We start from the raw sequence: 26652 nt of genomic DNA on the forward strand, positions 1-26652 counted from the left end.
GCGCCTCGAGCGCGGCCTCCGCCTTCCTGCCACCCCCGCGGGGACAGCGCCGGGACCCCCCTGGCGTGTCCCCCGCGCCGTCCCCGTGTCCCCCCGTGTCCCCCCGCGTCCCCCCGCGTCCCCCCGCGTCCCCATGTCCCTGGCGCTCAAGGCCCGGCAGCGGGCGAGGCGCAAGGGCGGCTCCCGGGAGCGCCTCTTCGGCTGCGACCTCCGCGAGCACCTGCAGCGCTCGGGGCACGACGGTGAGTGCCACCACCCTGGGGCCACCGGGGCCACCGGGGCCACCCGGGGGAGCGGGGAAGGGGCCCCCGGAGGGGACTCGAGGGGGGACTTGCGCCACGCGTTGCGTCACCGGCGCTGCAGGAAGCGCCGCGGCCGCCGAGGCTCGGCCGGGATTTTGGGGGGGGGAGGTTGGAGATTGGTGGGGCTCCAATCTCGGGGAGGGGGGTCGGCCCTGAGGGGTTGGGGGGATTCGTCCTCTGGGATTTGGTGGCCTCAACCCTGGGGATTTGGTGGCCCTGTTCCTCGGGATTTGGTGGCTCCATCCTGTGGGATTTGGTGGCCTCATCCCGGTGGAGTTGGTGTCCTCACTTCTGGGGCTTGGGTGGCCTCATCCCTGTGGATTTGGTGGCTCCATCCTTTGGGATTTGGTGGCTCCATCCTGTGGGATTTGGCGGCCTCATCCCTGTGGAACCAGCGATCCCGGTGTGGAGTTGGTGGCCCCATCCCTGTGGATTTGGTGGCTCCATCCTTTGGGCTTTGGTGGCATCATCCTGTGGGATTTGGTGGCCTCATCCCGGTGGAGTTGGTGGCATCATCCTGTGGGATTTCATGTCCTCATCCCTGTGGATTTGGTGGCTCCATCCTGTGGGATTTGGTGGCCTCATCCTGTGGGATTTCATGTCCTCATCCCTGTGGATTTGGTGGCTCCATCCTGTGGGATTTGGTGGCCTCATCCTGTGGGATTTCATGGCCTCATCCCTGTGGATTTGGTGGCCCTGTTCCTCGGGATTTGGTGGCTCCATCCTTTGGGATTTGGTGGCTCCATCCTGTGGGATTTGGTGGCCTCATCCTGTGGGATTTCATGGCCTCATCCCTGCAGATTTGGTGGCCCTGTTCCTCGGGATTTGGTGGCTCCATCCTGTGGGATTTGGCGGCCTCATCCCTGTGGAACCAGCGATCCCGGTGTGGAGTTGGTGGCCCCATCCCTGGGGAATCATTCCTGGGCCTCATTCCTGGCCACTCTGTGGCCTTGTCCCCGAGGAGCCGCTGGCCCCGCTGCGGCTCCATCTCGGTGGATTTGGTGGCCCCAGCCCTGGAGTTGGTGGCCCAGGACTGGTGCAGGGTCTCTCCCTGTGGAGATACCTGGGGGGGGTTGGCCGAGGTCCTCCCCGTCCCCCGGTGCTGTGGGGCCGGGGCCAGGCCCAGGTGGGTGATACCAGATCTGGGATTTGGGTCCAGGCCCAGGTGGGCGATGCTGGATCCGGGATTTGGGTTTGGGCCCAGGTGGGCAGTGACGGATCTGAGATCTGGGCTGGGCTCAGGTGGGCGATGCTGGATCCAGGATTTGGGCTGGGCTCAGGTGGGCGATGCTGGATCTGGAATTTGGGCTGGGCTCAGGTGGGCAGTGACGGATCTGAGATCTGGGCTGGGCTCAGGTGGGCGATGCTGGATCTGGAATTTGGGTCCAGGCTCAGGTGAGCGATGCTGGATCCGGGATGTGGGTCCAAGCCCAGGTGGGTGTTGGGGGATCCAGGTCTGGAGCTGGGTCCGGCGGGCACTGATGGATCCAGGATCAGCTGGATGCTTGTCAGATCCAGGGTCAGTTGGGCTCTGGTGGCTCCAGGATCAGCTGAGCTCTGTCGGTTCCGGGCTCAGCTGGGCTCTGTTTGATCCGGGATCAGTTGGGTTCTGGAATCCGAGCTCAGCTGGGCTCTGTGGGACCTGGGATCAATTAGACCCTGTCAGACCTGGGCTCGCTCAGGTTCTGGTGGATCCAGGCTCAATTGGGACCCTGTGGGATTGGGGCTCAGTTGGATCCAGTGGGATCCAGGCTCAGTGGGACCCTGTCAGGTCTGGGCTCACTCAGGCTCTCCTTGATCTGGGCCCAGTCTGACCCTGTGGGATCTGGGATCACTGGGACCCTGGCGCATCCTGGATCACTCGGACCCTGTGGGATCTGGGATCACTGGGACCCTGGTGCATCCAGGATCACTGGGGCCCTGGTGGATGCGGGATCACTGGGACCCCGCAGGATCTGGGCTCAATCAGACCCCACAGGATCTGGGATCACTTAGACCCCATGGGATCCAGGCTCAGTGGGACCCTGGCGGATCCAGTATCACTGGGGCCCCGTGGGATCCGGGATCACTGGGGCCCCGTGGGATCCGGCATTACTGGGGCCCTGTGGGATCCGGGATTACTGGGGCCCCGTGGGATCCGGGATTACTGGGGCCCTGTGGGATCCGGGATTACTGGGGCCCTGTGGGATCCGGGATCACTGGGGCCCCGGCGGGAGCCGGCGGATCACTCCCGGTGTCCGTGCCCCGCAGTGCCGCAGGTGCTCCGGAGCTGCACGGAGTTCGTGGAGCAGCACGGGGTGGTCGATGGCATCTACCGCCTGTCTGGGGTCTCCTCCAACATCCAGCGCCTGCGGTCAGCGGCGGGAGCGGGAGCAGGGATGGGCGGGGATCGGGAGCAGGATCAGGAACGGGAACAGGAGCGGGAACAGGGATGGGAGGGGATCGGGAGCGGGATCAGGAACGGGAACCGGAGCGGGAACGGGGATGGGCGGGGATCGGGAGCGGGATCAGGAACGGGAACAGGAGCGGGAACAGGGATGGGAGGGGATCGGGAGCGGGATCAGGAATGGGAACAGGAGCGGGAACGGGGGTGGGCAGGGATCGGGAGCGGGATCAGGAACGGGAACCGGAGCGGGAGCGGGGATGGGCGGGGATCGGGAGCGGGATCAGGAACGGGAACAGGAGCGGGAACGGGGATGGGCGGGGATCGGGAGCGGGATCAGGAACGGGAACAGGAGCGGGAACGGGGGTGGGCAGGGATCGGGAGCGGGATCAGGAACGGGAACCGGAGCGGGAACGGGGATGGGCGGGGATCGGGGTGGAGCAGAGATCGGGATCGGGAACAAGGATGGGCACGGGAATCGTGATGGGCAGGGATCGGGAGCGGGAGCGGGATGGGGCAGGAATTGGGATGAGGCAGGGATCAGGATCGGGATGGGGCAGGGATCGTGAACAGGGATCGGGGTGGGGCAGGGATCGGGATCGGGAACAGGGATGAGGCAGGGATCGAGGCGGGACTGGGATCGGATGGGAACAGGGCGGGATGGGAACAGGGACGGAGCGGGGGAAGAGCAGGATTGGGATGGGAATGGGATGGAGATTGGGAGGGGATGGGATGAGAATGATGGGGTGGGATCCATGGGATCAGTGCGATCAATGGGATCGATGGGATCCGTGGGATCCATGGGATCAGTGGGATGGGGGTGGAGACTGGAGACGCCGGGACTGAAGGGGAGACAGGAGGGAGGGGGCAGGAGTGGGACGACACAGGCTGGCAGCGGGGACAGGCCCGGGGGGGGTGGGCCACAGGACTCCCCCCCACCCCAAATCCCCCCTCCCCCCTCCCCGCCGAGCCGCCGGATCCAGACCCCCTCCCCCCTCCTCCCTCCCCCCTCCCCCGGCCCCTTCCCTTCCCCCTCCCCCCATCCCGCCCCGGCCCCTCTCCCCCCGCTCCTTTCCTTCCCTTTTCCCTCTTTTTTCGCTTTTGGGGTTTTCCCCTGCCCGTTCCCTTTCACCCTGCCCCCTTTTGGGGCAGGTTGTTTTTTGTTTTTTTTTTTTTTTTCCTCTTTTGCTTCTTTCCCTGAGCACTGGGGGAACCCAGAACTGCCGGTGTCCCCCATGTCCCCAGTGTCCCCAACACTCCCCAGTGTCCCCCCACACATCCCATATCCCATACCCCAATCCCATAACCCCAATCCTATATCCTATACCCTATATTCCCCCCGCAGCCAGGAGTTTGAGGCGCAGCGCACTCCGGACCCTGATCCCATATCCCATACCCCATACCCCAATCCCATACCCCATATCCCAATCCCACATTCCCCCCACAGACAGGAGTTCGAGGCGCAGCGCACTCCGGACCCTGATCCCATATCCCATACCCCAATCCCATATCCCATACCCCATACCCCAATCCCATACCCCATATCCCAATCCCACATTCCCCCCGCAGACAGGAGTTCGAGGTGCAGCGCAGCCCGGACCCCGATCCCATATCCCATACCCCAATCCCATACCCCATATCCCATATCCCAATCCCACATTCCCCCCGCAGACAGGAGTTCGAGGTGCAGCGCAGCCCGGACCCCGATCCCATATCCCATACCCCAATCCCATACCCCATATCCCATATCCCAATCCCACATTCCCCCCGCAGACAGGAGTTCGAGGCGCAGCGCAGCCCGGACCCCGATCCCATATCCCATACCCCATATCCCCAATCCCATACCCCAATCCCATATCCCCAATCCCATATCCCCAATCCCATATCCCCAATCCCATATCCCCAATCCCATACCCCAATCCCATATCCCCAATCCCATATCCCCAATCCCATACCCCAATCCCATATCCCCAATCCCATATCCCCAATCCCATACCCCAATCCCATACCCCCAACCCCACATTCCCGATCCCAGGCAGGAGTTCGAGGCGCAGCGCAGCCCGGACCCCGATCCCATATCCCATACCCCATATCCCCAATCCCATATCCCAACCCCACATTCCCGATCCCAGGCAGGAGTTCGAGGCGCAGCGCAGCCCGGACCTGCGGCGGGACGTTTACCTGCAGGACGTCCACTGTGTCAGCTCCCTGTGCAAGGCCTACTGCCGCGAGCTGCCCAACCCGCTGCTCACCTACCAGCTCTACGACAAGTTCGCCGTGAGTGCCCGCGTGTCCCCGCGTGTCCCCGCGTGTCCCCGCGTGTCCCCGCGGCGCCGCGGGTGGCCGTGTCACCGCGCTGTCCCCGCAGGACGCCGTGGCCCTGCAGATGGAGGAGGCGCGGCTGGTGAAAATCAAGGAGGTGCTCAAGGAGCTGCCGGTGCCTCACTACAGGTGAGGGGCGGGGACGTCCCCGCGGGTGGCCGTGTCCCCTCAGCGGGTGGCGGTGTCCCCTCCACGGGCGGTGGTGTCCCCTCCGGGTGTGGCAGTGTCACCTCGGTGGGTGGCAGTGTCCTCTCTGTGGGTGGTCGTGTCCCCTCCAGGGGTGGCAGTGTCCCCTGTGCGGGTGGCAGTGTCCCCTCGACGGTGGCAGCGGCCGAGGTGTCCCCGGTGTCCCCTTGGGATGTGGCTGAGGTGTCCCCGGTGTCCCCGTGTCCCCGCAGGACGCTGGAGTTCCTGATGCGGCACCTGCTGCGCATGGCCGGGCACAGCGCCCGCACCAACATGCACGCGCGGAACCTGGCCATCGTCTGGGCCCCCAACCTGCTGCGGTGAGCGCCCGCTGTCACCTGTGCTGTCACCTGTGCTGTCCCCTGTGCTGTCCCCGGGCTGTCCCCGGGCTGTCACCTGTGCTGTCACTTGTGCTGTCACATGTGCTGTCACCCTCAGCACTGTCACCTTCAGTGCTGTCACCCTGTGCTGTCACTCTCAGCCCTGCCACCCTCACTCGTGTCACTGGTGGCGCTGTCACCCTCAGCACTGGCACCTCCAGCCCCATCACTGCCAGTCCTGTCACTGTCGGCACTGTCACCGTCAGTCCTGTCACCCTCAGCGTTGTCACTGTCAGCCCTGTCACCCTCAGCCCTGCCCCTGCTGTCCCCTCATCCCGTTTTCCTGTCCCAGCCAAAATGTCACCACCCCCCAAATGTCCCCACTACCCTCCTTGTCCCCACCATCCCCTTGTCCCCATCGTCCCCCTGTCCCCGTTCCCCCATCCCGACCATCCCAATATCCCCCCCACCCCGAGGTGACCCCCTGTGTCCCCTCACCCCGGGGTGACCCCGCTGTCCCCCCTGCCCCGAGGTGACCCCGGTGTCCCCTCCACCCCGAGGTGACTCCGCTGTCCCCTCACCCCGGGGTGACCCCGCTGTCCCCTCACCCCGGGGTGACCCCGCTGTCCCCCCCGGGCCGAGGTGACGCGGCTGTGGCCGCTGTCCCCAGCTCGAGGGACATCGAGGCGGCGGCGTTCAACGGCACGGCGGCGTTCATGGAGGTGCGCGTGCAGTCCATCGTGGTGGAGTTCATCCTCACACACGTGGAGCAGCTCTTCGGGGACGCGCCGCTGCCGGGTGCGGGGACAGCGGGGACAGCGCGGGGACACTGCGGGGACAGCGGGGACAGAGCGGGGACAGCGCGGGGACAGAGCGGGGACAGCGCGGGGACACTGCGGGGACAGCGGGGACAGAGCGGGGATAGCGCGGGGACACTGCGGGGACAGCGGGGACAGCGCGGGGACAGCGCGGGGACAGAGCGGGGACAGCGGGGACAGAGCGGGGACAGCGCGGGGACAGAGCGGGGACAGCGCGGGGACAGAGCGGGGACAGAGCGGGGACAGAGCGGGGACAGCGGGGACGCTGTGGGGACCGTGGGGACACGGACACCACAATCTGGGGGGCTCCAGGTGTGGAATCCCCCCACCACTCCCTGAGCCCAGGTTGGGGTCTCTGAGGTGACCCTGTCCCGTTTTGGGGTCCCAGGTGGGGACTGTCCCCAGCGCCCGCTGCTCCTGCCCGGAGGTGTCCCCCCCCTGAGCCACGGGGACGGCCCCCCCCAGATGCGGCCCTACCACACCATCATCGAGCTCGGCGAGCACAGGTACGGCCCGACACCTGGCACAGGTGGGACAGGTGACACCTGGCACAGACGGGACAGGTGACAGCCCCGCCCCACCCCGGGGACTCCCAGGGACCCCCAAATCCTGGGCCTGGCTCAGGTGGCCCCGACTCACCGTGATTCAGGTGTTCCCCAGGTGTGCTGGGGTGTGCTCAGGTATCCCCCAGGTGTATCGCAGGTGTCCCCAGGTGTGCCCAGTTTTATCCCAGGTACCCTCTGGTATATCCCATGTACCCACAGGTGTATCCCCAGCTGTATCCAGGTGTCCCCAGTGGTGCTCAGGTGTCCCCAGGTGCCCCCAGGTGTATCCCAGGTGTATCCCAGGTGCCCTCAGGTGTGCCCAGGTGTATCCCAGGTGGCCCCAGGTGTGCCCAGGTGTATCCCAGGTGTGTCCCAGGTGTGTCGCAGGTGCCCCCAGGTGCCCCCAGGTGTGTCCCAGGTGTATCCCAGGTGGCTCCAGGTGCCCCCAGGTGTATCCCAGGTGTGCCCAGGTGCCCCCAGGTGCCCCCAGGTGTATCCCAGGTGTGCCCAAGTGTATCCCAGGTGTATCCCAGGCGTGTCCCAAGTGCCCCCAGGTGTATCGCAGGTGTCCCCACAGGAGCAAGGGCTCCCTGAAGGCCAAGAAGTGGAGATCCATCTTCAACCTGGGCCGCTCGGGGCACGAGGCCAAGCGGAAGCCGGGGAAGGCTGAGGAGAAAGGTGGGAACAGGGGGATCCCAGGGATCAGGGGATCCCAGGGTTTGAGGGGTCCCAGGGATTGGGGAATCCCAGGGATTGGGGGGTTCCAGGGATCAGGGGATCCCAGGGATCGGGGGGTCCCAGGGATTGGGGGATCCCAGGGATTGGGGGGTCCCAGGGATTGGGCAATCCCAGGGATCAGGGGATCCCAGGGATTGGGGGGGATCCCAGGGATTGGGGGGGATCCCAGGGATTGGGGGGTCCCAGGGATCGGGGGATCCCAGGGATTGGGGGGTCCCAGGGATTGGGGGGTTCCAGGGATTAGGGGGCGTCCCAGGGTTTGGGGGGGGTCCCAGGGATTGGGGGGTTCCAGGGATCGGGGGATCCCAGGGATCGGAGGATCCCAGGCCCTGGGGGTTCCGTGTCCCCAGCCCCCCACGCCCCGGTGCCGTTCCCAGAGAAGGGCGGGAAGGTGACCCTGCGGCCGGCCAAGAGCATGGACTCGCTCAGCAGCGGCCCCCCCGGAGCCCCCGGTAAGGGGGGGCCTGAGCCCGGGGACTGTCCCTCTGACCCCGTGGGACTGTCCCTTTGACCCCGTGGGACTGTCCCTCTGACCCCGTGGGACTGTCCCTTTGACCCCGTGGGACTGTCCCTCTGACCCCGTGGGACTGTCCCTCTGACCCCGTGGGATTGTCCCTCTGACCCCGTGGGACTGTCCCTCTGACCCCGTGGGATTGTCCCTCTGACCCCGTGGGACTGTCCCTCTGACCCCGTGGGACTGTCCCCCTGACCCCGTGGGACTGTCCCTTTGACCCCGTGGGATTGTCCCTCTGACCCCGTGAGACTGTCCCTCTGACCCCGTGGGACTGTCCCTTTGACCCCGTGGGATTGTCCCTTTGTCCCCGTGGGACTGTCCCTCTGACCCCGTGGGATTGTCCCTCTGACCCCGTGGGACTGTCCCTTTGACCCCGTGGGACTGTCCCTCTGACCCCGTGGGACTGTCCCTTTGACCCCGTGGGATTGTCCCTTTGTCCCCGTGGGACTGTCCCTCTGACCCCGTGGGATTGTCCCTCTGACCCCGTGGGACTGTCCCTTTGACCCCGTGGGATTGTCCCTCTGACCCCGTGGGACTGTCCCCCTGACCCCGTGGGATTGTCCCTTTGTCCCCGTGGGACTGTCCCTCTGACCCCGTGGGATTGTCCCTCTGACCCCGTGGGACTGTCCCTCTGACCCCGTGGGACTGTCCCTGACCCCGAGGAGGGGTCTTTGGGCCAGGGTGGGAATGGGAGGAGTAGGGATGGGATGGGGTGGGATGGGACCCTGGGATCCCACAGGGACCCTCACCATTCCCTCGGGGTTCTGGGATCCCCCCTTGACCCTGACCCTTCCCCCTGCTCCCCGGGACCCCCCTCTCCCCGGGACCCTCCGGGACCCCCCGGGACCCCGCTCTCCCCGGGATGTCCCCGGGCCCGCTGCGGACGCTCCCCTCCGCAGGCGCGGACGCGGCGCGGCTGCTCCCGAAGCTGTCGGTGAAGCTGCGGCCGCAGCGCCAGCTCAGCTCGGACGCGGCCCCCGCGCCCCCCGACCCGCACCCGGAGCTGGACGAGAGCCTGGAGGAATCCCTGGAGGCGGCGGCCGAGAGCAGCACGCAGTCGGAGCCCACCACCCCCAAAGCCCCCCGGGCGGGGCCGGGGGCGTGCGGCCGCTCCCGCGCCGAGAAATGCGCGGGGCTGCACATCTCGGGACCCTTCGCCGTGACCGTGCCGCTGCACATCACCTCCAACCTGTCCCGCCTCACCCGGGGGCTGCCCTGCCCCGCGCTGGGCCGGGACGCCGCCCCCGGCAGCCCCCCCGAGCCCCCCCGACACCCCCGGCCCCGCTCCGGTGAGAGCCCCGGGGAGCGACCGGCCCCCGCGGGACACCGGGAACGGCGGGGACACCGGGACGGGGGGACACCGGGAATGGCGGGGACACCGGGACGGGGGGACAACGGGATGGGGGGACAACGGGATGGGGGAACACCGGGATAGGGGGGACAACGGGATGGGGAGGACAACGGGACGGGGGGACAACGGGATGGGGGGGACACCGGGATGGGGGGACAACGGGATGGGGGGACACCGGGACGGGGGGACACCGGGATGGGGGGACACCGGGACGGGGGGACAACGGGATGGGGGGGACAACGGGATGGGGGGGACAACGGGAATGGCGGGGACACCGGGATGGGGGAACACCGGGATAGGGGGGACAACGGGATGGGGGGACAACGGGATAGGGGGGGGACAACGGGATGGGGGGGACACCTGGATCAGGCGGACACAAGGATAGGGGAAATACCGGGCTCAGGAGGACACTGGGATCCGGGGGACACCAGGATCAGAGAGACAACGGGATCGGGGTGACAATGGGATAGGGACGACAGCGGGACGGGAGGGACACCGGGATTAGGGGGACACGGGGATCAGGGAACACCAGGACTGAGGGGACATCGGGATCGGGGGGACACCGGGATCGGGAGGACACGCGGGGAACACCGGGATCAGAGGGAGCCCGGGATCGGGGAGTCGCCGGGATGGAGCGGGATCCCGGGATCGACCGCTGCCCGTTCTCCCCGCAGGAGACGCGGAGCAGAGCCGGCTGTCCCTGGAGCTCCGCGACTCCTTCGCCTTCCTGGACGGCCCCGAGACGTGGCTGGAGGGCGGCGGGGACGCCGAGGCGGCGGCGCGGAGCCCCGGGACCGGGGGCGGGATCCCCGGGATCGGGGACGGGATCCCCGGGATCGAGGATGAGACCTTCGGGATCGAGGATGGGACCCCCGGGATGGAGGACGGGACCCTCGGGATCGAGGATGGGACCTTCGGGATCGAGGATGGGACCCCCGGGATGGAGGATGGAACCCTCGGGATGGAGGATGGGACCCCCGGGATGGAGGAAGAGTTCCCGGCCGTGGAGGAGGGGATGGAGAGCGGGTTCATGAACGTGAGCACCCGGCGGCATTCCCGGGATTTGGGGACGGGGTGGGGCCGGTGGGGGCGGGAGGAGGGTTTGGGATGGGACAGGATGGGATCAGTGGGATGGATGGGATGGGATCCGTGGGATGGAATCCAGGGGATGGGATCAATGAGATCCATATGATGGGATCCATGGGGTGGGATGGGATGGGATCAATGGATCCATGGGATCCATGGTGTGGCATGGACGCGGGGCACACAGTGACACCCACCCGCGGGGTCCCGGCTGTGCCTGGGGGTCCCAGCCCTGTCCTCCCCCCCCCCCCCCCCCGCAGCCAGGTGAGCTGTGGGCGGAGCAGCCGGACAGTTACCTGTCCATCGAGGAGTGCACGGAGCAGGACATGTTCTTCCTGGCCCCCGGCGCCTCCGACCCCGACTCCGACCCCGACGAGGCTTTCCTGAGCGCCCACGACGAGCTCAGCCCCCCGGGCACTCCAGAGGGAGCCCCGGCCGGGGGGACGGCCCCGGAGAGCCAGGAGATCCCAGAGATCCCGGAGACTCCGAAGATCCCCAAAGTCCTGGAGGTTTCAGAGATCCCAGAGATCCTGGAGACCCCAGAGATCCCGGAGACCCCAGAGATCCTGGAGACCCCAGAGATCCCAGAGATCCTGGGGACCCCGGAGACCCCAGAGATCCTGGAGACCCCAGAGATTCCGGAGACCCCAGAGACCCCAGAGACCCCAGGGATCCCAGGGATCCCAGAGACCCCAGAGATCCCAGAGATCCCAGATACCCCAGAGACCCCGGAGATCCCGGCCCAGCCCCCCCTGGAGGAGGATGGTCCGGGAGTGGGGGATCCCCCCCGGGATCCCCGTGGGGCTGCAGGGGGAGATTCCGGCCCCGGGATCGGGGTGAGGGGCGAGGGCGGAGGGGTCGGGGGTCCCGCTGGGAACGGGGGGGCAGGCGGAGGCGGATCCCGGGGCTCAGTGGGGTCTCCTCCAGCCCCGCTCCCCGCAGAGCCCCCCCGGGAGCCCCCCCGGGAGCCCCCGGCCCCTGGGGGGGTCCCCGATGTCACCCCCGGGGTCACCCCGACCTCGCCCTCTCCCCCCGCCCCGCCCCCCGGCGCTCCCCCCAGAATCCTGGGGCTGACCCAGGACCAGCCCCCCAAAATCCTGGAGCCCCCCAGATCACCGGAGCTGATCCCAGACGAGCCCCCGAGACCCCCACAGCTGATCCAGGATGAGCCCCCCAAAATCCCGGAGCTGACCCACGCTGATCCCCCCAAAACCCTGCAACCCCTGGAGCTGACCCAGGAGGAGCCCCCCAGAGTCCCAGAGCCCCCCAAATCCTGGGACCCCCCTCAGACCCCTGGAGCCCACCCTGGCTGAGCCCCCCCAATCCTGGGACCCCCTTGGACCCCTGGAGCTGATCCTGGCTGAGCCCCCCAAATCCTGGGACCCCCCCCGAACCCTGGAGCCCACCCTGGCTGAGCCCCCCAAATCCTGGGACCCCCACAGACCCCTGGAGCCCACCCTGGCTGAGCCCCCCAAATCCTGGGACCCCCCCCAGACCCCTGGAGCTGATCCTGACTGAGCCCCCCAAATCCTGGGACCCCCCCGGACCCCTGGAGCTGATCCTGACTGAGCCCCCCAAATCCTGGGACCCCCCCCGGACCCCTGGAGCCCACCCTGGCTGAGCCCCCCAAATCCTGGGACCCCCCCAAACCCCTGGAGCCCACCCTGGCTGAGCCCCCCAAATCCTGGGACCCCCTGGGACCCCCAGATCTGATCTGGGCCGAGCGCCCCAAATCCCTGGAGCTGATCCTGGCTGACTGCCCCAAACCCTGGGACCCCTCGGGACCCCCAAATCCGGCCCGGGACGGGCGCCCCAAATCTCTGGGGCCGCTCCCCCCGCGCAGCTCCCGCCGCCCCCTCCCCAATTTGGGGGGCCGGGTGCTGCTGGCCCGGGCCGTGCCCGTGGTGCCCCCCAAGCCCCACTTCGCCCGCGCCCTGCGGGACCCCCCGGGAGCCCCCCAAATCCTCCTGGGACCCCCCGGCATTCCCCCAAATCACCCCGGGACCCCTCAGGATTTCCCCCAAACCCCCTGGGACCCCTGTGGATCCCCCCAAATCCTGCCGGGACCCCCCCAGGAGCCCCCCCGGGACCCCCGAGCGCAGCCCTGGGGGGGGGGCGAGCGCTGAGTGCAAATAAATGGCAATAAAATTTTAATAAAATAATAATAATAATAATAATAATAATAATGATAATAGTAATAATAGTAATAGTAATAATAATAATAATAATAGTCGAATTAACAAGGGTGATAATTCCAGCGCGAGAGATGCTGGTTGGTCTTCGGTTTATTTTTTATAAATTTCGGTTTATTTTAGTTTAATTTCATTTGATTTAACTTTTTTTTTAATTTTTTAAATTTAATACTTTTAAATACTTTTAAATTATTTAAATTATTTTGTTTTAAAAATTTTCTTTACCGTTTTATTTATTTTTTTTTATTTTTTAAATTTTGTTTTTCTGGCCCGGAGCTGGAAAGTGGCGAAGGTCAAACATGAAAAATTGCCTTTGAAAATGGAAATTCTGACATGTTTGGGGACATTTGGGGACATTTGGGGACATTGGGACAAGGAGACATTGGGAAAGGCGGACATGGGGACACTGGGGACACGGGGACAAAGGACACAGAGACATGGGAACATGGGGACATTGGGACGTGGGGACACAGGGACAGTGGGATAGGGGGACACGAGGTCATTTGGACACTGGGGACATTGGGGACACTGGGGACATGGAGAAATGGGGACATGAGGACCTGGGTACACAGGGACGCGGACACACACAGGGACTCGGGGACAGCGAGACATCGGGAAATGGCGACAGGAGAACCTGCGGCTGCAGGGACCTGGGTGCCGACACAGGAACACGGCGACACAGGCACAGTGTCACCCACAGGGACACCGAGGGGACGCTGAGGCCACACAAACCCAGCAGCGAACCCCGGCCTTTGTTTACACCGCCGCCATCTTCGCCCTCAACATGGCGGCGCCCTGAGCGGCCTCACGGCGGGGACGGGCCGGAGGCTCCGGGGGCAGCTCCCGAACCCCTCCGGGATCGACGGGCCGGGCGGGGCTCCCGCACCCTCGGGAGGCTCCGGTCCCGTCCCCAGGCCCCTTTCTCTGCCCTCACCCGGTGCCGCCCGCTTCCAACATGGCGCCGCCCTCACCCAAGATGGCGGCGGGGCGGCGGAAGCGCCGCGCGCCTCGCCGTCTAAGATGGCGCCGCGCACGGCCCCGTGCGCTAAGATGGCGGCTCCGCCGTGAGGGCGGCCCTGCCCTCACCCAAGATGGCGGCTCCGCCGTGAGGGCGGCCGTGCCATCACCAAAGATGGCGGCCCGGCCGTGAGGGCGGCTCTGCCCGGAGCCAAGATGGCGGCTCAGTTATGAGGGGGGGTCCTGCCCAGAGCCAAGATGGCGGCTCGGTCATGAGGGTGGCCCTGCCCTCACCCAAGATGGCGGCCCGGCCGTGAGGGCGGCTCTGCCCTCACCCAAGATGGCGGCTCGGCCGTGAGGGCGGCTCTGCCCTCACCCAAGATGGCGGCCCGGCCCTGATGGCGGGCGCGGCGCCCCGGCCCAAGATGGCGGCGCGAAGCCGGGCCGGGGCCGCGTGAGGCTGGAACTTCCGCCCGCGCCCAAGATGGCGGCGCGGCGGCGCCGTGCGCATGTGCGGGGCCCATGGCGAGACAAGGGGCCGAAGGCGCGCAGGGCCCGAGGCCGAGAGGTACCGGGGGGGGCCCGGGGGGTCCCGGGGGCCGAACCCCGGCGGGAACGGGGACAGCGACACCCCGGGACCGTCCCCGCCGCGGGGGGGGGAGCGGCCGCGCCCGCCGGGCCCGCGGGGAGGGGCGGGGGGCCCGCGGGGTGACCCCCCCGCGGCGCGCGCGGCGGGTTGTCGCTGTCACCGCGCGGTTGTGTCGCCTCCCCCGCGCTCGGTAACGAGCCCCGCCGTGTGTCGGTGTCACCGCCCTGCGCGCCGTGCCCCCCCCGCCCCCACTGTGTCACCCTTTGGTGTGTCCCCCCCCCCCCCGGCCCCGCTGTGGCGGTGTCGCCCCCCCACACACACACTTTGTCACCCCTTTTGTGTCCCCTCCCCGCGCTGTGTGTGTCCCCGATCTGTCGCTGTCACCCCTTTGGTGTTACCCCCCCCGGGGGGTCTGTCACCCGCCTTGGTGTCACCCCCGCCCCGTCACTGTCACCCCCCCCCTTGTGTCACCCCCCCCTTTGTGTGTCCCCGCTCTGTCACCCCCTTCCTGCCCCACCCCCCCTTGTCCCCTCGGCTCTGTCACTGTCGCCCCCCCTGCAGTTTTGTCACCCCCTCCTTCCTGTACCCCCTCCCCCATCCTTGTGTCCCCCCCCCCCTTGGGTCTGTCACTGTCACCCCCCCAGTCACTGTCACCCCGCTAAATGTCACAGTGTCACCCTGGTGGCTTTGGGGGCGAGTCAGGTGGGGGTGGGGACACGTTGTCACCTGGATGGGAGGGGGCTTAGGGGACACCTGGAGGCGTGGCTGCGGCTGGCCACAGGTGTCCCTTGCTGGTGGCCGGTGGTCGGTTGTGGTGGCCACTGTCCCCTCGCTGGTGGCTGGTCACACACGTGGTCACTGTCCTGCCCTGGTGGCCGATGTCTGGTCAGGGTGGCTGCTGTCCCCATCCCTGTGTCCCCTCCCGGTGTCCCCATCCCAGTGTCCCATCCCGGTGTCCCCATCCCTGTGTCCCCATCCCTGTGTCCCCATCCCTGTGTCCCCATCCCGGTGTCCCCATCCCGGTGTCCCATCCCGGTGTCCCCATCCCGGTGTCCCATCCCGGTGTCCCCATCCCGGTGTCCCTTCCTGGTGTCCCCCATCCCGGTGTCCCCATCCCTGTGTCCCCATCCCGGTGTCCCCATCCCTGTGTCCCCACCCTGGTGTCCCCATCCCTGTGTCCCCTCCCGGTGTCCCTTCCTGGTGTCCCCCATCCCTGTGTCCCCATCCCTGTGTCCCCATCCCGGTGTCCCCTCCCGGTCCTGTCTCCCTGTCCCCGTCCCTGACCCCCTGTGACCCCACGTCCCTGTCGTGTCCCCACCCCGGTGTCCCAGTGTCCCTGTCCTGTCCCTGGCCCCTGTCCCTGACCCCTCTGTGTTCCTGTCACTGTTCCTTGGCCCTGTCCCCACGTCCCTGAAGCTGGATCCCATCCCTGTCCCCTCCTTGTCCCTATCTGCCTGTCCCCGTGTCCCTGTCCCCGTCCGTGTGTCCCTGTCCCCACCCCTGTCTTTGTCCTGACCCTGTCCCCATGTCCCTGTCCCCATCCCAGGATCTGTGTGTCCTTGTGTCCCTGGATCCCAGTGTCCCTGTCCCCATATCCCGGTGTCCCTGTCCCCCGTGTGTCTTTATCTCGGTGTCCCAGTGTCCCCATGTCCCTGACCCCAGTGTCCCCAACCCCGATGTGCCTGTGTCCCGATGTCCCCGTGTGCCCATGTCCCATGTCCCTGACCCCAGTGTCCCCGTGTCCTGGTGTCCCACTGTCCCATCGTCCCTGACCGTGTTGTCCCCGTGTCCTGCTGTCCCTGTCTCCCAGTGTCCCTGACCCTGCTGTCCCCCACCCTGATGTCCCTGTGTGCCCCAATGTCCCCGTGTCCCTGACCCCACTGACCCTGACCCCCCCGTCCGCTGTGTCCCCGTGTCCCCATGTCCTGATGTCCCTCACCCCTGTGTCCCTGTCCCCATGTCCCCGTGTCTGTGTCCCTGCTGTCCCTGACCCCGCTGTCCCCATGTCCCCACAGGGCTCTGAAGACCGTGTCCCTGTGTCCCCAGTGTCCCCATGGCCCCAATGTCCCCAATGTCCCCAATGTCCCCATGTCCCCACTGTCCCCAATGTCCCCATGTCCCCATGTCCCCGCAGGGCTCTGAAGGCCGTGTGGCTCCTCCGCTCCCGCCCCGCTGATGCCTGAGGGAGCCGAGCCATGAAGGGGTGAGCGGGACCCCAAAACCCGCCTGGGACCCCCAAAACCCACCTGGGACCCCCAAAATATCACCTGGGACCCCCAAACTCACCTGGGACCCCAAAATCTGCCTGGGACCCCCAAAATATGACCTGGGACCCCCAAACTCACCTGGGACCCCAAAACCTGCCTGGGACCCCCAAACTCACCTGGGACCCCAAAACCCGCCTGGGACCCCCAAAATATGACCTGGGACCCCTCGAAATGACCCAGGATCCTCCCCTGAAATGGCCCCAGACCCCCAAAGTCACTCTAGGACACTCCAAATCCAATCAGGGACCCCCAAAACTGCCCCGAGACCCCCCAAAACAGCTCCAGGAGCCCCCAAAACTGCCCCAGGACCCCCCAAAACTGCCCCAGGACCCTCAAAACTGCCCCAGGACCCCCCGAAACAGCTCCAGGAGCCCCCAAAACTGCCCCAGGACTCCCCAAATCTGCCCCAGGACCCCCTGAAACAGCTCCAGGACCCCCCAAAACTGCCCCAGGACCCCCCGAAGCAGCTCCAGGAGCCCCCAAAACTGCCCCAGGACCCCCCAAAACTGCCCCAGGACCCACCAAAACTGCCCCAGGACCCTCAAAACTGCCCCAGGACCCCCCGAAACAGCTCCAGGAGCCCCCAAAACTGCCCCAGGACCCCCCAAAACTGCCCCAGGACCCTCAAAACTGCCCCAGGACCCCCCGAAACAGCTCCAGGAGCCCCCAAAACTGCCCCAGGACCCCCCAAAACTGCCCCAGGACCCCCCGAAACAGCTCCAGGAGCCCCCAAAACTGCCCCAGGACCCCCCAAAACTGCCCCAGGACTCCCCAAATCTGCCCCAGGACCCCCTGAAACAGCTCCAGGAGCCCCCAAAACTGCCCCAGGACCCCCCAAAACTGCCCCAGGACCCCCCAAAACTGCCCCAGGACCCCCCGAAACAGCTCCAGGAGCCCCCAAAACTGCCCCAGGACCCCTTAAACTGCCCCAGGACCCTCAAAACTGCCCCAGGACCCCCCGAAACAGCTCCAGGAGCCCCCAAAACTGCCCCAGGACCCCCCAAAACTGCCCCAGGACCCCCAAAACTGCCCCAGGACCCCCCAAATGTGCCCCACGGGGGAGACACAGGAGGGGTGGTTGATGGGGGGGTCCCGGATTTGGGGTTGGGGGGTTTGGGGGGGCTCAGGGACCCCCCTCACTGCCGTGTCCCCCCCCCCCAACGCCAGGCAGCAGAAAGCAGCCGAGACGGAGGAGGGGACGGTGCAGATCCAGGAAGGTGAGGGGGGAGTGGGGGGCGGGTTTGGGGGGCTGTGGGGGGGTTTGGGGGAGGTTTTGGGGGTCTTTGGGGGGGTTTGGGGGGATTTTGTGGGGTTTTGGGGGGATTGGGGGGCGGGTTTTGGGGTCTTTGGGGGAGCTGTGGGGGTATTGGGGTTTTTTGGGGGGGTTATGGGGTATTTAGGGCAGTTTTGGGGTCTTTGGGGGGATTAAGGGAGGTTTTGGGGGTCTCGGGGGGGGGTTTGGGGGGATTTTGTGGGGTTTTGGGGGGATTAGGGGAGGTTTTGGGGGAGCTGTGGGGGGATTTTATGGGTCTTTTGGGGGATTTTGGGGTCTTTGGGGGAGCTGTGGGGGGATATTGGGGGTTTGGGGGGGTTACGGGGGATTTGGGGGCAGTTTTGGGGTCTTTGGGGGGGATTTTATGGAGGTTTCGGGGTCTTTGGGGAGTCTTTCGGAGGATTTTATGGGACTTTGGGGGGATTAGGGGAGGTTTTGGGGGGGTTTGGGGGGATTTTATGGGGTTTTTGGGGGGTTTATGGGGGATTTGGGGCAGGTTTGGGGTCTTTGGGGGTCTAGGGGGGGCTGTCAAGGGGTTGGGGGCTGAGTGGGGCAGTGCTGCCCCCACCCCACTTTGGGTTCCCCCTCCCCAATTTCGTGCTGCCCCCTCCCCAATTTTGTGTGCCCCTCCCCAATTTTGGGTCCCCCTCCCCAATTTTAGTTGCCCCTCCCCAATTTTGGGGTCCCCCTCCCCAATTTTGGGTCCCCCCCTCCCCAATTTTAGTTGCTCCTCCCCAATTTTGAGGTCCCCCTCCCCAATTTTGGGTGCCCCCTCCCCAATTTTAGTTGCCTCTCCCCAATTTTGGGTTCCCCTTCTCCAATTTTGGGTCCCCCTCCCCAATTTTGGGTCCCCCTCCCCAATTTTGGGTCCCCCTCCCCAATTTTGGGTCCCCCCTCCCCAATTTTAGTTGCCCCTCCCCAATTTTGGGGTCCCCCTCCCCAATTTTGGGTGCCCCCTCCCCAATTTTAGTTGCCTCTCCCCAATTTTGGGTTCCCCTTCTCCAATTTTGGGTCCCCCTCCCCAATTTTGGGTCCCCCTCCCCAATTTTGGGTTCCCCTCCCCAATTTTGGGTTCCCCCTCCCCAATTTTAGTTGCCCCTCCCCAATTTTGGGGTCCCCTCCCCAGTGTGGGGTGTGCCCCCTCCCCACTCTTGTGTCCCCCGGTGTCCCCCAGGCTCGGTGGCCACGGGCGAGGACCCCACCAGCGTGGCCATCGCCAGCATCCAATCGGCCGCCACCTTCCCCGACCCCGGCGTCAAGTATGTCTTCAGGACCGAGGGCGGCGGCACGCAGGTACCGCACCTGGGCACACCTGGGCACACCTGGGCACACCTGGGGACTGACACCTGGGGACACCTGGGCACACCTGGGGACACCTGGGGACACCTGGGGACAGCTGGGGACTGACACCTGGGGACACCTGGGGACACCTGGGGACTGACACCTGGGCACACCTGGGCACACCTGGGGACACCTGGGGACAGCTGGGGACTGACACCTGGGGACACCTGGGGACAGCTGGGCACACCTGGGGACTGACACCTGGGCACACCTGGGGCACCTGGGGACACCTGTGGGGGGCTTGGGGACACCTGGGCACACCTGGGGCACCTGGGCACACCTGGGCACACCTGGGCACACCTGGGGCACCTGGGCACACCTGGGCACAGACACCTGGGGAGACCTGGGCACAGACACCTGGGGACAGCTGGGGGCACCTGGAGTACACCTGGGCACACCTGGAGTACACCTGGGGACACCTGGAGTACACTTGAGCACACCTGGAGGACACCTGAGCACACCTGGGGACACCTGGGGGGAACCTGGACACACCTGGATACACCTGGGGTGGTCTCAAGGGGCATTGGTTCCACACCGAGGGCAGGTGTGGCACACCTGGGGACACCTGGAGGGACACTGGGGTGGCTCTGGGGAGGTCTCTGTGTCACACCTGAGTGGCTGCTCCTGATCCAGGTGGCCACACCTGGGCCCTGAGGCGCCGAGGTGGGGCTTGGGTGTCACACCTGTGTCAAGTTATGTCCCAGGTGGTGACACCTGGACACTGAGGGGACACCCAGGGGACATTGGGAGTGGGATTGGGGTCTCTGTGTCACACCTGAGTGTCCTACCTGTCCCAGGTGATGCCCCAGGTCATGCAGGTGTGACACTGAGGGGTCTGGGGTCTTTGTCACACCTGTCCCAGGTGACGTCCTGGGTGACCAGGTGGTGACAGACACCTGTCCCAACTTGGAGCTCACCTGAAGGACTTTGGGGGGACGTTGGGGGAATCTGGGGTCTCTGTCTCACCTGTGTGTCTCACCTGTGCAGGTGATGTACCGGGTGATCCAGGTGGCTGACGGGCAGCTGGACGCGCAGACCGAGGGCACCAGCGCCATCAGCGGCTACCCGGCCACGCAGTCCATGACACAGGTGTGTGTTACCTGGCCACGCCCCCCACCACACCCCTCTGTGTCACCTGTGCCCTACCCAGTCCATGACACAGGTGTGTCACCTGGCCCCGCCCACTACCACACCGCCCTGGGCCTCACCTGTGCCCCACCCAGTGCATGGCCCAGGTGTGTCACAGGGCCACGCCCCCCTGATCCCCCTGTGTCACCTGTGCCCCACCCAGGTGGTGACTCAGGTGTGTTATGGGGCCACGCCCCCTCATCCCACCTGTGCGGCAGGTGGTGATCCAGGTGCACTGTGGGGTGTGGCTGTCCCTGTGACACCTGTGCCCCGGGCCTCACCTGTGTCACCTGTGCCCCGGGGCTCACTGGCCTCACCTGTGCCCCGGGCCTCACCTGTGTCACCTTCCCCACCTGTGCCAGGCAGTAATCCAGGTGCATTGTGGGGTGTGGCTGTCCCCATCCCACCTGTCCCACTTGGGCCTCACCTGTCCCCCGTGTGTCCTACCTGTCCTGCCTGTGACTCATCTGTGTCCCACCTGTCCCTCACCTGTCCCATCCCTCACCTGTCGCTCACGTCTCACCTGCGGCACCTGCGCAGGCGGTGATCCAGGGCGCGTTCACCAGCGAGGACGCCGTGGAGACGGAGGCGGCGCCCAGCGAGACCCACTACACCACCTACTTCCCTGCCACAGGTGTGGGCGACGGCGCCGCCACCCGCCGCCACCGCCGTGGTCACCACCCAGAGCTCCGAGGGGCTGCTGGGACAGCCCACGCCCACAGGTGGGCACGGGGACGCCTGGGCGGGCCTTGGGGCTCACCTGTGCCACTTTGGGGACACCTGGGCGGGCCTTGGGGACACCTGGGCGGGGCTTGGGGCTCACCTGTCCCAGTTTGGGGACACCTGGGCGGGCCTTGGGGACACCTGGGCAGGCCTTGGGACTCACCTGTCCCAGTTTGGGGACACCTGGGCGGGCCTTGGGGACACCTGGGCAGGCCTTGGGACTCACCTGTCCCAGTTTGGGGACACCTGGGCGGGCCTTGGGGACACCTGGGCAGGCCTTGGGACTCACCTGTCCCAGTTTGGGGACACCTGGGCAGGCCTTGGGACTCACCTGTCCCAGTTTGGGGACACCTGGGCGGGCCTTGGGACTCACCTGTCCCAGTTTGGGGACACCTGGGCAGGCCTTGGGACTCACCTGTCCCAGTTTGGGGACACCTGGGCGGGCCTTGGGACTCACCTGTCCCAGTTTGGGGACACCTGGGCAGGCCTTGGGACTCACCTGTCCCAGTTTGGGGACACCTGGGCGGGCCTTGGGGACACCTGGGCAGGGTTTGGGACTCACCTCTCCCAGTTTGGGGACATCTGGGTGGGGCTTGGGGGTGTTTGGATTGGGTTTGGGGGCACCTGGATGAGTTTGGGGTCTCACCTGTGCTGTTGGGGTCTCACCTGTGCTCTTTGGGGTCCCCAGGGCAGTTTTTCGTGATGATGTCACCACAGGAGGTGCTCCCGGGGGGGGCCCAGCGCTCCATCGCCCCCCGCGCACACCCCTACTCCCCGTGAGTACCTGGGCACACCTGGGCACACCTTGGGCTATCTGGGACACACCTGGGGGCACACCTGGGCACACCTGGGGCACACCTGGACCCCACCTCAACGCTCCTGCGACACACCCAAACGCACCTGGGCACACCCGGGACACACCTGGGGTGTACCTGGGATTCACCCAGCGGTACCAGGCCTCACCTGCGCCCACCTGTGCCCACCTGTGCCCCCTCCCCGCAGGAAGTCGGAGGCTCCCCGAGCCACGCGGGACGAGAAGCGCCGGGCACAGCACAACGAAGGTACCGGGGCCCCGAAGGGTCACCCCGGGGTCACCCCGATCCCAAAGGGTCACCCCGGGGTCACCCCGATCCCAAAGGGTCACCCCGGGGTCACCCCGATCCCAAAGGGTCACCCCGGGGTCACCTCGATCCCAAAGGGTCACCCCGATCCCAAAGGGTCACCCCGGGGTCACCTCGATCCCAAAGGGTCACCTTGATCCCAAAGGGTCACCCTGGGGTCACCCCGATCCCAAAGGGTCACCCCGGGGTCACCTTGATCCCAAAGGGTCACCCCAGGGTCACCTCGATCCCAAAGGGTCACCCCGATCCCAAAGGGTCACCCCGGGGTCACCTCGATCCCAAAGGGTCACCCCGATCCCAAAGGGTCACCCCGGGGTCACCTCGATCCCAAAGGGTCATCTCGGGGTCACCCCGGCCCCGAAGGGTCATCCCCATCCCGGGGGCCACCCCAATTCCCAGTTCCTCCAACTCCCCATTCCCAATTCCCGTGTTCCCACTGGGAATCCCCCATCCTGAACTCCCCAATTCCCCCATTCCAACTGGGAATCTCCATTCCCAATTCCTCATTCCCAATTCCCCATTTCCAATCCCCCGTTCCCACTGGAATCCCCGTTCCCTGTTCCCACTGAGAATTCCCATTGGGAATCCCAATCCCCATTCCCATTGGGAATCCCCCGTCCCCTTTGGGAATCCTCCATTCCCTTTGGGAATTCCCCATTCCCAGTCCCCCATTCCCAATTCCCCCGTTCCCATTGGGAATCCCCCATTCCCATTGGGAATTTCCCAATCCGCCATTCCCAATTCCCCCCGTTCCCACTGGAAATTCCCAGTTCCCCCATTCCCAATCCCCCGTTCCCACTGGGATCCCCATTCGCCATTCCCATCGGGAATTCCTCGTTCCCATCGGGAATTCCACGTTCCCATCGGGAATTCCTCGTTCCCAGTGGAGCGCCGGCGCCGGGACAAGATCAACAACTGGATCGTGCAGCTGTCCAAGATCATCCCCGACTGCTCCATGGAAAACACCAAATCCGGACAGGTGCCCCCTCCCCCCCCCCCCCGCGGCAGTTGGGGTTCGGGGGCCCGAAACCCCGGGAACTGACCCCAAAATCCCGGGAAATGACCCCAAATCCCGGGACTGACCCCAAATCCTGGGAACTGACCCCGAAATCCTGGGACTGACCCCGAAACCCCGGGAACTGACCCCGAAACCCCGGGAACTGACCCCGAAACCCCGGGAACTGACCCCGAAACCCCGGGAACTGACTCCGAAATCCCGGGAAATGACCCTGAAACCCCGGGAACTGACCCCGAAACCCCAGGAACTGACCCCGAAATCCTGGGACTGACCCCAAATCCCGGGAACTGACCCCGAAATCCCGGGAACTGACCCCAAATCCCGGGAACTGACCCTGAAACCCCGGGAACTGACCCCGAAACCCCGGGAACTGGCCCTGAATCCCGAGACTGACCCCAAATCCCGGGAACTGACCCCAAATCCCGGGAAATGACCCCAAATCCCGGGAAATGACCCCAAATCCCGGGAACTGACCCCAAATCCCGGGATTTAGAGCAAGGGCGGGATCCTGTCCAAGGCCTGCGACTACATCCAGGAGCTGCGGCAGAGCAACCTGCGGCTGAGCGAGGAGCTGCAGGGCCTGGACCAGCTGCAGATGGACAACGAGGTCCTGCGCCAGCAGGTGGGACACTGGGACGGACTGGGAACACTGGGAATGGGATTGGGGTCACTGGGATGGGGCTGGAATGGGATTTGGGTCACTGGAATGGACTGGGAACAGGATTGGGATCATTGGGATTGGGGCTGGACCAGCTGCAGATGGACAACGAGGTCCTGCGCCAGCAGGTGGGACACTGGGATGGGACTGGGAACACTGGGAAACGTGATTGGGGTCACTGGGGTGGGACTGGGGTCACTGGGATGGGATTGGGGTCACTGGGATGGGACTGGGATCACTGGGGTGGGATTGGGGTCACTGGGATGGGACTGGGGTCACTGGGATGGGACTGGGATCACTGGGGTGGGATTGGGGTCACTGGGATGGGACTGGGGTCACTGGGATGGGATTGGGGTCACTGGGATGGGACTGGGATCACTGGGGTGGGATTGGGGTCACTGGGATGGGACTGGGGTCACTGGGATGGGACTGGCATCACTGGGGTGGGATTGGGGTCACTGGGACGGACTGGGATGGACTGGAAGTGGGATTGGGGTCACTGGGATGGGACTGGGGTCACTGGGATGGGACTGGGGTCACTGGGATGGGATTGGGGTCACTGGGATGGGACTGGGGGTCACTGGGATGAGATTGGGGTCACTGGGGTGGGACTGGGGTCACTGGGGTGGGACTGGGGTCACTGGGATGGGACTGGGGTCACTGGGGTGTTTTGGGGTCACTGGGGTGGGACTGGGGTCACTGGGATGGGATTGGGGTCACTGGGGTGGGACTGGGGTCACTGGGATGGGATTGGGGTCACTGGGACGGGACTGGGGTCACTGAGGTGGGACTGGGGTCACTGGGGTGGGATTGGGGTCACTGGGACGGACTGGGATGGACTGGAAGTGGGATTGGGGTCACTGGGATGGGACTGGGGTCACTGGGATGGGATTGGGGTCACTGGGATGAGATTGGGGTCACTGGGGTGGGATTGGGGTCACTGGGATGGGACTGGGGTCGCTGGGATGTTTTGGGGTCACTGGGATGGGACTGGGGTCGCTGGGATGTTTTGGGGTCACTGGGATGGGACTGGGCTCACGGGGGTGGGATTTGGAACCCCGGGGGATGTTTTGGGGTCCGGGGGGTGTCTGACCCCCACCAAACCTTCCCCCAAATGCAGGTGGAAGGAGTAAAGAACCCTTGGGGTTACTGGGAGTTACTGGGCCTTACTGGGAGCACTGGAGCAGGGATTTGGGGGCACCGAGGGGATGTTTTCGGGTCCTGGGGGATATTTTCGGGGTCCCGATGGATATTTTGGGGTCCCTGAGGATATTTTGGGGTGCCTGACCCCCCCCCCCCGACCCCCCCAAATTCAGGTGGAGGAGCTGAAGAACAAGAACCTGCTGCTGCGGGCGCAGCTGCGCCAGCACGGGCTGGAGATCGTCATCAAGAACGACACCCACTGACCCCCCAACCCCCCCCGGGACCCCAAAAACACCCCCAAATTCACCCCCCTGCACCCCCAAATCCCCTCCCCCTCCCCCCCCCCGGCAGCCCCTCCCCCCGCGCTCGGTTCTGCCCCTCCCCCCACCCCCCAAATCATGACCGTGTGACCCCCTCCCCCCACCCCTCCCCCCCAACGTGGTCTCGGGGGGCTCCGAGACCCCTCCCTCCCCTCCCCCCACCCCGCCAGAATTCCCAAAATTCCTCAAATTCCCCCCCCCCCAAAAAAAATCCCTCAAGTGTCGCCCCTCCCCCCCACGCTCTCGGCCCGGTGGGCGCCGGCCCCTCCCCCACCCCCAGGGGACTCCCCACCCCCCCCCCCCGAAAATTTTGGGATCCCTCCCCCCCCCTAAATGTTGCCCCTCCCCCCCCAAAGGGATTTGGGGTCCCCCCTCCCCTCCCCCCGCCACCCTCGGGGGGTTTTGGGGTGTTGGGGGAGGGGATTTGGGGGGATTTTGGGGTGTTGGGACCCCCCCTCACTCCCCTCCCCCCACCCTCCCCCTTTTGCCCCTCCCCCCCCCTCTCCCTCCGCGGGGTTTGGGAAAAAATTTTTTTTTTTTTTTTTTTTTTAAACTCTCGGAATTGCAAAAAAAAAAAAAAACAAAAACCCCAAAAAACAAACAAAACCCAAAAAAAAAAAAAAAACCAAAACAACAAAAAAAAAAAATTCCAGGAAAAAAAAAAAAAAAAAGGCAAAAAAAAGCAAAGCGGAAAAGAAATAAAAAATAGGGATTTGTTTTGTTGTTTTTTTTTTTTTTTAGGTCCTCCAGGTTCTTCTCGACCCCCAAAGGGACCCCAAAATTCCCCTGAATCCCCCAGAGGGACCCCAAAATTCCTGATTCTCCCCTGGAAAACCCCGAATTCCCCAGGAATTCCCCCAGAATTCTCCTGATTCCACTCAGGGAACCCCGAAATTCTCTCAAATTCCCCAAAATTCCTGATTCTCCCCTGGAAAACCCCAAAATTCCCCAGGAATTCGCCCAAAATTCTCCTGAACACACCCAGGGAACCCCGAAATTCTCTCGAATTCCCCAAAATTCCTGATTCTCCCCTGGAAAACCCCCAAATTTCCCAGGAATTCCCCCAGAATTCTCCTGATTCCACTCAGGGAACCCCGAAATTCTCTCGAATTCCCCAAAATTCCTGATTCTCCCCTGGAAAACCCCCAAATTCCCCTGAATCCCCCAAAGGGACCCCGAATTCTATTTAAAAAATCCCTAAAAAATTTCCTGATTCCGTCCAGGAAACCCCAAAAGTGCCTGAAATTCCCCCAAAATTCTCCTGATTCCACCCAGGGAACCCCAAAAATTCCTGATTCTCCCCTGGAAAACCCCCGAATTCCCCAGGAATTCCCCCAAAATTCTCCCAGATTCCTTCAGG

At 65.1% G+C, this 26652-nt stretch overlaps 2 protein-coding genes across 5 annotated transcripts; both read left to right on the forward strand.

Annotated features, from left to right (window-relative positions):
• Positions 1–18: 18 nt before the first annotated feature.
• Positions 19–12902, forward strand: ARHGAP30 (Rho GTPase activating protein 30). Of its 4 annotated transcripts, none has more exons than XM_066206972.1 (12): positions 19–242; positions 2553–2655; positions 4818–4962; positions 5054–5136; positions 5406–5513; positions 6184–6311; positions 6720–6837; positions 7454–7554; positions 7965–8066; positions 9028–9417; positions 10154–10515; positions 10823–12902. In XM_066206972.1, exons 1-12 carry the CDS (start codon positions 134–136, stop codon positions 11873–11875), a joined length of 2802 nt encoding a protein of 933 aa, XP_066063069.1. In that variant the 5' UTR covers positions 19–133; the 3' UTR covers positions 11876–12902. The 4 variants fall into 4 exon arrangements, with proteins under 4 accessions (XP_066063069.1, XP_066063070.1, XP_066063072.1 ...); XM_066206973.1 differs by having other exon boundaries at positions 7992–8066; XM_066206975.1 differs by having other exon boundaries at positions 10827–11036.
• A 1293-nt stretch (positions 12903–14195) lies between these two features.
• On the forward strand, positions 14196–25328 carry USF1 (upstream transcription factor 1). The gene is given in 12 exon segments (XM_066206976.1): positions 14196–14279; positions 16435–16503; positions 17735–17784; positions 19015–19133; positions 20169–20270; positions 20850–20966; positions 20968–21031; positions 21721–21808; positions 22035–22093; positions 23038–23132; positions 23665–23793; positions 25146–25328. Coding segments are annotated over 11 exon segments (921 nt in total). The 5' UTR covers positions 14196–14279; positions 16435–16495; the 3' UTR covers positions 25236–25328.
• Positions 25329–26652: the final 1324 nt, after the last annotated feature.

This window comes from Chamaea fasciata, unplaced genomic scaffold (genome assembly GCF_029207755.1).
Source record: "Chamaea fasciata isolate MVZ Bird 193981 ecotype frontalis unplaced genomic scaffold, bChaFas1.0.hap1 SCAF_31, whole genome shotgun sequence".
NCBI lineage: Eukaryota > Metazoa > Chordata > Aves > Passeriformes > Sylviidae > Chamaea > Chamaea fasciata.

Coding starts and splice junctions, on each gene's coding strand:
- ARHGAP30 (XM_066206972.1), top strand. CDS start 134: ATGTCCCTGGCGCTCAAGGCCCGGCAGCGGGCGAGGCGCAAGGGCGGC. Junction 6,838..7,453: donor ATCGAGCTCGGCGAGCACAG/GTACGGCCCGAC, acceptor GTGTCCCCACAG/GAGCAAGGGCTCCCTGAAGG. Junction 9,418..10,153: donor ACACCCCCGGCCCCGCTCCG/GTGAGAGCCCCG, acceptor TTCTCCCCGCAG/GAGACGCGGAGCAGAGCCGG.